This window comes from Triticum aestivum, chromosome 7B, assembly GCF_018294505.1.
Source record: "Triticum aestivum cultivar Chinese Spring chromosome 7B, IWGSC CS RefSeq v2.1, whole genome shotgun sequence".
NCBI classification, from domain to species: domain Eukaryota; kingdom Viridiplantae; phylum Streptophyta; class Magnoliopsida; order Poales; family Poaceae; genus Triticum; species Triticum aestivum.
The window spans coordinates 741541860-741549888 of NC_057813.1; the positions used below are offsets into that span (position 1 = coordinate 741541860).

At 47.3% G+C, this 8029-nt stretch overlaps 1 protein-coding gene across 1 annotated transcript; it reads right to left on the reverse strand.

Moving 5' to 3' along the window:
- Positions 1–2906: 2906 nt before the first annotated feature.
- On the reverse strand, positions 2907–5931 carry LOC123160274 (2-oxoglutarate-Fe(II) type oxidoreductase hxnY). The gene is made up of 11 exons (XM_044578074.1): positions 5768–5931; positions 5478–5673; positions 5279–5359; positions 5156–5207; positions 4940–5049; positions 4709–4812; positions 4505–4563; positions 4237–4293; positions 4040–4085; positions 3305–3384; positions 2907–3219 (listed from the first exon to the last, which is right to left on the reverse strand). The coding sequence occupies exons 1-11, from the start codon at positions 5846–5848 to the stop codon at positions 3153–3155; spliced, it is 933 nt and encodes a 310-aa protein (XP_044434009.1). The 5' UTR covers positions 5849–5931; the 3' UTR covers positions 2907–3152.
- Positions 5932–8029: the final 2098 nt, after the last annotated feature.

The following is an 8029-nucleotide window of genomic DNA, read 5'->3' on the forward strand; positions in this document are numbered from 1 at the left end:
CAGATTTGGGACTCGAAGGTGCCAAAGAAAGTGATAATCTTTGGATGGTTATTCTAATTGGACAGGTTGAATACTAGGAAGAACCTCACCAAGAAGAACATACTAAGCTCTGCCACCTGCCCAAGATGCAACAGTGCGATAGAGGACTGTGATCATTTGTTCTTCACATGCTCGGCGGCTCGTAGGATTTGGCGCGCCTTGGGTATCAGGCCGCGTTTCAAGCCCACGGCCGACCCCTTCACCACTACTCTGCTGGCGGCATTGCCCTCTTTAGTTCGCTCTTTTATGCTACTCTTTCTCGAAAATCTGGGACGCTAGGAACAAAAAGGTTTTCCAAAGTTTGAAAATTGATGTTAAAACATCTGCAAAAGCTATTCTTGAGAACCTGATTCTGTGGACTCCCTGTCTAAAGACGGACGCCCTAAAGGAACACGGTGGGCTGTGGCGTGGCTTCCTCTCCTCACGAATCTCGTGACCCCTGTAAACTCTATCTTTTTTGAAATATATATTCAGGTGGCGAGCCTATCCCCCGGTGACCATTTAAAAAAAAACACCGTATATGCACATGGCTATTTGATGCCATGACGCCAGATTGTTGTTTTCTATCAATGCAGCGAAACGCAATGCTTTTTGCGTTTTCGTGAAGAAGAAAAAAAGCTAGGCCAACACGCTAAGGTGCCAGTATAGTGTGATTGAGCAGCTAGACCCTACGTTAATCAACTTGCTTGTTAGTTTAGGGCCATAGTTTTGTCTGTTCTAGTACAACGGACGGTACATAGACACCAGTGGCCGGCAATGGTTTTGGGATCCAAAACAAGTTGCTCTTATTTGTGAATCCGTAATGATCGAATGGTTTGACTTGGTTGAATATAATTGAAAAACTTGGCATTGGATACCAAGTCCCCTTGCGTGCTTTGTCATCTGTACTCTGATTTGACCCGTATGTTAAGTAAGGTTGCCAAGGCCCGCGCACGAGATTGACTCGTGGGCTACTGCTACCGCATGATGCGCGGTTCTTGCCTGCAATCGTCGCAACATTATATGTTTATATTATATATTATTATTCTACACAGTTCATGTGCTGTTGGAAGAGGCTACCAAGTCTAGGTGCTGGCCACTTTTTTGTATAGACATAGTGAGTTATAATTACCGAAAAATTCTTTCGCCTCGCTTTATATTTAAAGCAACAACCAACCACAATCTGACACAAACACTCGCCACATCAACTCACGCACAGACCCAAGGCTGGATACGTAGGTGCTAGACGCAGCAACACCACACCGAGTCACTACAGGGGTCATAAATAATGAACATGCCACCACGAAGAGAGGAAGCTGCAGATGATGAACCGTGAGCTTCAAGGCGGCGCCTTCAGGAAGGTTTCGCACCAGCATGCCGCCACCGCCCGAACCGAGGGCCAGGGTTTCCCCTAGAGCAACACAATGGGCAATGAGGACTGCGATGGCACCTTCAAGTAGGGGAAGAACTCACCGCCGCCCGCCTGCCCGAAGACAGAGCAGGTTTTCATCCCGGCCCATGCTCACTGCCCCTGGCATAGGTACAGAAGCCGCACCATCATCACCGATCGTCATCCCTGGGCCACCACGCCGCCCACACGACCATGGCCACCAGGTAGCACCTGAGCCACGGCCTCAGCCCACGAGCATAGGACTTCCACCACCAGAGCCACCGCCCTGGCATCGAAAACCACCCCACCTCCTTCCACATGGACCACCGACGCTGCTACCAGAAAGGTAGGTCCTTTGGGCGAGCATGGGACTTACCTGGTAGGAACAGGACAGGGGAATCCACCGACGGCTGTCGGCCACGCCGCAGCCACCTCGCCATTTCTCGAACCGGGGCCAAGCTGCTGTCGTCACCCCTGGCAACCCCCTGGAGCGCCCAGGCAATCGTGGCTAGCTAAAGATGAGGAGCGTCGAGCCACCGTGCTCCACCCTATGGGCGCGCCTCCAACCGCAGCTCCAAACACCCCAAGCATCAGGAGAGGGTGGCCAAACCACCGCTAATGCGCCACCAACCCAACCAGCCGACATGGCCCCAGTCGAGGCGGCCTCCCGCAACCCAAGCCTCACGAGGCCCGTGCCGCTGAGAAACCAGATCTGGCCGAGCCGCTGCGAAAGCCGCAACCGCTGTCCCCGACCACCAGCACACACCACCAGCTCACACCTCCATTAGGCAGGAAGGTCCCGGCAGAGGTGGTCACCCGAAACAGCGTCGCTCGTTGCCCTCACCGCCACAGGGCCAGATATGGCCGAGGCGCCCCATCTAGACCCCAGGCACGGCCCGCCTCATCGCAGCCCACCGCGCCCACCGAAGAGCCCCACGCGACCCGCAGAGCCGTCGACACGTCCCACACTCTGCGGAGCCCTGATCCGACCGCGCCGGCCCCAACCGCACAAGGGGGTGAGAATCCCGGCCGCCACCGCCGGCCGGGCTTTGCCCGGGCGTGTCCTCTGGCGGCGGCGGGAAGGGGGCAGAGGGGTGGGGAGGTGGAGAGGCGGCTGGCGGCTAAGGTTCCTCCCTTGCCGCCGGCTGGGGCGTCAGAGGAGGAGGAGAGGAGGAGGTGTTGGTGATGTATACCAGGTATCTCCACTACGTTTTCTGGGCTACAATTAGAGTTGGCTTAATATAATTGGGAAGAGTTAGTGCCCTACACCTTGTCTTAATTCCTGCTTTGTAACGTGTACTCGATGTCATGTGTTAGAGTTGACCCGTATATTAAGAAAGGTTGCCGTTAGGTGAAGGGAGTTCATACACACACCACTAGAATCCTTATTAATTTTACCTGATGGCGCGAACCGACATGGATACACCGCAAACCTTCGGAGATACTTTTATGTGCAAACAATATATATGCGAAAACAGACTGTATTTGTTACAACATATGACTATTGTAGGCAAACAATATATATTATATAGCCGATACTAGCTGCCTCATATTCCAAATTGTCCTTATACATCAGACGACATCACACCCAATTTATTAGGAAACTCTCAGTTTAAGCCAATACAAAAAACATAGAGATTACACCCCATGATTCATCAACTATGGTACTTGACAGCACCAACATAAAGCTTTTGGCAACTTCTGATAAAACCAAACAGACTACAGCCAGGAATGACCAGATAGTCTACTTGTATTTGTATGTGGAAGTTAATCTCTGCTCCAAGTATTCGTCACTCCTAATAGGCGGGTATCTGAAAAGGTGTCCAATTTCCAAAAGCATGAGATACAATAATAGGCCAAAAAAAAAGAAATATTCAGATATTATTAGAAGAGGACCTTGGTGGATTTGCCTCGCTGCAACAACTTTCTATGCATGTAACCATCGTATCTGGGCTTGGCCAAACAAAGAAAGCCACCTGATACATGAAAGAAACTTGTATAAAATATATTTACAATTGATGAATATTTTTTCCATTTATTTATCATCAGTCATTAAATTTTAAAGTTGTACGTGCTCCTCCATGGTTGTGGATGGTTGTTTCTGTATAGTATTGTGTAAGTTGTCTCTATATATATTCTATTAAAGGAGGTGCCATATTGAAACAGCGAGAGAAGGAGACGAAGAGCAATTTTTTTTATGTGCGGCAAGATTATGGATAACTGTATAAATCACCAGAAATGTAGTGTCTACTAAATGATGGTTTTGGCTGTTGGATTTGAATATTTATTGTAGGTTACTGACACAAGATGTTTTTCCTAAATTTCAACTAAAAAATTAAGAATATATGTTGAGTTTAAAATAAATGTAAACAGGAGGACTTGACCCCATGACTAGAGGTGCAAGGTTGGTAGTTTCACTAGGGTGGTCATATTAATGTCATCAAGTGTAGTTATGAAATTTAATTATATATAATAATGTGCATTCAAATATGACTATGTGGATAGTTTGACAAAGAAAATTGAAGAGCCGATAAATCCAATTTTCAGATGATTAGAAATAAATCCAGGAGCTAAATATTGGAACTGCTGAACAGAAACATTCTGAATTTAGCAGTTAGTTAGTATACTCACTGAATACCGCTCTTTGCCAACCATCAACACACGATGAAGTGTAGACCTACAAGTTGAAAAATGCATAAATAACAAAATTCACATATATATTTTAATCCAACGACATTGTTCAAACATGATCACGATGTTAGACAACAAATTATTTTTAGCAAATCACCAATGTTCTTCAGGATCAACAATGTTTAGAGAGGATGTACCTATAAACATTATTTGTCCACCTTTCTAGCAAATCACCAATGTTCACAACAAGTGCCCTGCAAGTACATCAGTAAGTTGGAAGATGCAAGGTCAAAAAAATATTCGAAGGAGCATGGGAAGACACAACCCAAAGGGTTGATTAATGAACAAATAAAACTACTGGTGATTAAATATGTACTAGTAATTTTTGCAATAGATTGACCATGCATGAAGGGTGCCTGACTCTATAAGGAATTAATTTTATTAGCACAGAAAAGAAGTATTTACCCATCAATGTGATGAACATCTTCCCAGAGCTGGGGACGGCCATCCTTGTCCCTGCATATCTGTACACTCATAGTAGAGTAAGAACATCGCAAGAATATAAATATAGATGCCAACTACACAAACATAGTGCGTGCTTGTGTGCATGGTTGTGTGATTAGATAAAATGACAGAAGAAACTAGAGCTGATGAATTATGCGCACACACCTGCAGGCCAGGGGTGCCATCTGTCGAAAGAAGAGTTAACATTCCATAATCCGTATGAGCGTTTGCACCATGATCACTTCCATGTTTCGATTCAATTGCCCGGCCTGTAGTGAATGGACCATATATATATATATATATATAAATATAACCAGTTGCTAGGAAGGTGCTAAAATTTCATCTGGATATGACACCTTGATGATATGAACGGCTAACATACATCTAATAAATTACCTGAGTAATGAATTGGTCGAAGGATTGTTTCGGAGCCATCTGGCTTGAAGAATTCAGCGTCAAGGTCCAAACTCAAAGCAATTAGGGACAGTATCCTTTTGCTAGTTCCCCTGGTTAGCAGGAAAACACAGTAATATACACGAACAACATATTAGGACAAGAATAAATACTTGATGATTCAGAAAAGAGGAAGAAGAAGAATAAGAAGAAGCTTACATTGCACATTGATAGTAGGACTTCATTGTCTCCTTCCAATATGGAAAGCGTTCTGCGGCACGCGTACCGATGTTATTGATGAAATCATATTTGATGTGGGCCGGGTAATAGACTAATTAGTACCTGCAGGCGGCCACTGATTCACATGATTCTTGGAGTCTCCGTCTACCCCAGACCCAATGTGGAAACACTCCAGTAGGTCCCCTATACTCCCATGGAAAGGTGGAGAAATGGTTAGAGCATGCATGCACAAATTAATTTGCGGAGTAACAAAGAGAAGAAATGGAAAGAAGGTTAATAAAGCAGGTGGTTTATTAGGTACCCTTGCCACCGGCGTCAGCCTCGAAGCCTTCAAAATCGGGCGGAATGTAGCCTCTGTGGCTGCTGTTCTTGCGCAGCGCCATCTTCTCCTCCATCGGCTGCTGGAAGAAGCTGCTGCTCTCCGCGTAGACGCTCTTCATCAGCGCGTCGTCGATCCCGTGGTTGATCACGTAGAAGAAGCCGTAATCCACCAGCGCCTGCATGCATGCATCCAATCAGGGTGGGTAATGAAATTAACAAATTATTAAGGAAGGAGCAAGTACTCGTGTACTCGCCGGAGACCGGACGTACCTGCCGGACGGATTTGGTGGCGGCGGCGATGTCCGGGGACGCGAGGTCAATCACGGGGAGGGCTGCGCTCGCGTGGCCCATCTCTAAACGTTGTTCCTGGGCGACGCCGGAGAGCTAGCTCGTTGTGTCCACTCTGAAGCTAGCTAGCGGTAGTCTCTGGAAACTGGAATGCACATGGATCATCCCGGGCGCACCTGGCTATTTATAAGTCATCAAGCACGATGCCGGGTCAAGTACGAAACTCTGTCAGATCTCACGCAGACGATTATTCAGCGAGGCCTCCGCTCTGCGAAGACTAAAAGGGGAAAGGCCGACAGGGTGGACTCTTCTCAGGCTGGTTTTGGTGAGCGCGGCGCGCGGTTGGTGGCATCGATCGGCATGTGGACAAGAGCTGCTCGCGATGTCGATCCCGCACGAAACTGTTGACTGTACAATACAAGGATGGTATGCTTCATATTTTCCACACGTACGGCACCATGGAGGATGGAGACGCGCAATTCGTATACCACTCGTGTCACTTTCAAAATGTAAATAATGATTCTCGAGGAAAAGTCTTCCCAGCAGCATCGCCCCTGTGGGTCCCGGTCCTTTTTCACGCATCTCTAGTCGTCTAGCAGGGCCTCCAGCTTAGTGGGAAAAGGGTGGGATACTATACCAGCTGGGCTTGCTAGAGAAGTCTAGTAGTACTTCTTCCTCGTGGCGGTCAGCCTACATCCAGTGAAGATTATTTTGTCCAAACCGTCTTGCCGACCTGACCAGCAGCTATTTATTTTGGGAAGCATCAGGGCGCGTTTGGTTACCTGCATTTTTTTTGCCACTTTGCGTATTTGTCTCAGTTGGGCCTGGTTGAGCATACGCAGTCAAAAAATCAACTTCTGCATGTTGACTGGTTGCCTGCTTTCCCTCTGGCCTGCATGTGCTAAACCGAAGGCCTGCTATTTGGTTGCGGACTTATTCGAGGGGAAACACAAGTCCAGTTGTTTCGTTATATTCAGGACAGTTGTGTGGTAACCTCCTCCTCCATGTGGTGAGGTTACCAAAGGCACACATGAACTACTAACAACTAAACTAGTAGCAACAGAACAATCTTACACACAAACACAAGTCTTAGCCATGCAGAACAAGTTTTAAACCAACAAAGTACGATAAGTTCTAAACGAAACCCAAGTCTTAAAGCAAGAACCAACAAGGAACGAGCAACGGGAAGCAACAGGAGGGAACCAGAGCTCAGGCAATTGCGGTGAAGGCGTTGTCGTGCTCTTTGCACTTGGTGACCACCTCTACGCCCTACTCGTCGAAGACGATCACCTTCATCGTGTCGGGGATCAGAAGCTTGAACGTCAGCATGTACCCGATCATGATCTAATGAACGGCGGCGAAGGTGGCCCAACCCTGATCAAGGGTGACCCTAATCACCCTTGTACAGTGGCCTGGCTTCCCTCCGTTGCTAGCATCCTGGGAAGATTTGGATCCCTTGCAGGCGCATTTTCCTCGACCTTTGGCTCGGGGGACAAGCCACGACTAAATGGGGAAGGAATGTCACGTCAACTACTATGGTGGACCCAAAGGTCGACTCCAATACAGCCCAAACTAGGCCCAAGCGGGAGAGGAGGTCCATCGCACGCTTCACTGGACCGACTTGGAGCAAGTAAGACTGCCTATAACATGTGTGGTGAGAGTGCTAGGGTTATCGATTGATCACAGAATTGGTGGCGCCGTTGGGCTATGTATCTCTCCTCCCACCTCTGGCTCTAATCCTGATCCCCTTTCTTGCTGATACAAACTTAACTACCAAATTGTACTCAAGATTTGATAATTGGGAGTAGATCGAGAGCTTGGAAACCTAGACCCGTATCAGTACTTGCAAACACGAATTCCCTGATCGTAATACCAAGAATTTTTAAATCTTGGTGGCATACAGATTAAATTGATTGTTTTGGGACCCTGATAACTGCCACACGTGTGGCATACTAAAGATCCGCCCACACATCATGTGTGGCATAATCAGGAGGCATCCCATTCGGGTCATGTGTGGGCGACCATTAGAACTGCCCATATGTGTGGGCGCAGCGTCTTTGTACCACACACCCAACAGGTACTACTCATCTCTATCCCGTGCGTGTGGCACAAAGTAAATATGCCCACACGTCCTGGCGCAGCTATGTTACTTACCCCGGGGATGACAACTTTAGTTATCTGGGATGACAAATGTAGTTGTAAAAGCATGGCAACTCTCTCTATTTTGGTTAACTATAGTTGCCA

Bases quoted from the DNA above. Each gene is read 5' to 3' on its own strand.
- LOC123160274 (XM_044578074.1), bottom strand. From the start codon at position 5,848: ATGGGCCACGCGAGCGCAGCCCTCCCCGTGATTGACCTCGCGTCCCCG. The intron at 5,208-5,278 runs GTACTAATTAGT...CGCGTGCCGCAG, and splicing joins GAATCAGTGGCCGCCTGCAG to AACGCTTTCCATATTGGAAG. The intron at 3,385-4,039 runs GTGAGTATACTA...TTCATGTATCAG, and splicing joins TTGGCAAAGAGCGGTATTCA to GTGGCTTTCTTTGTTTGGCC.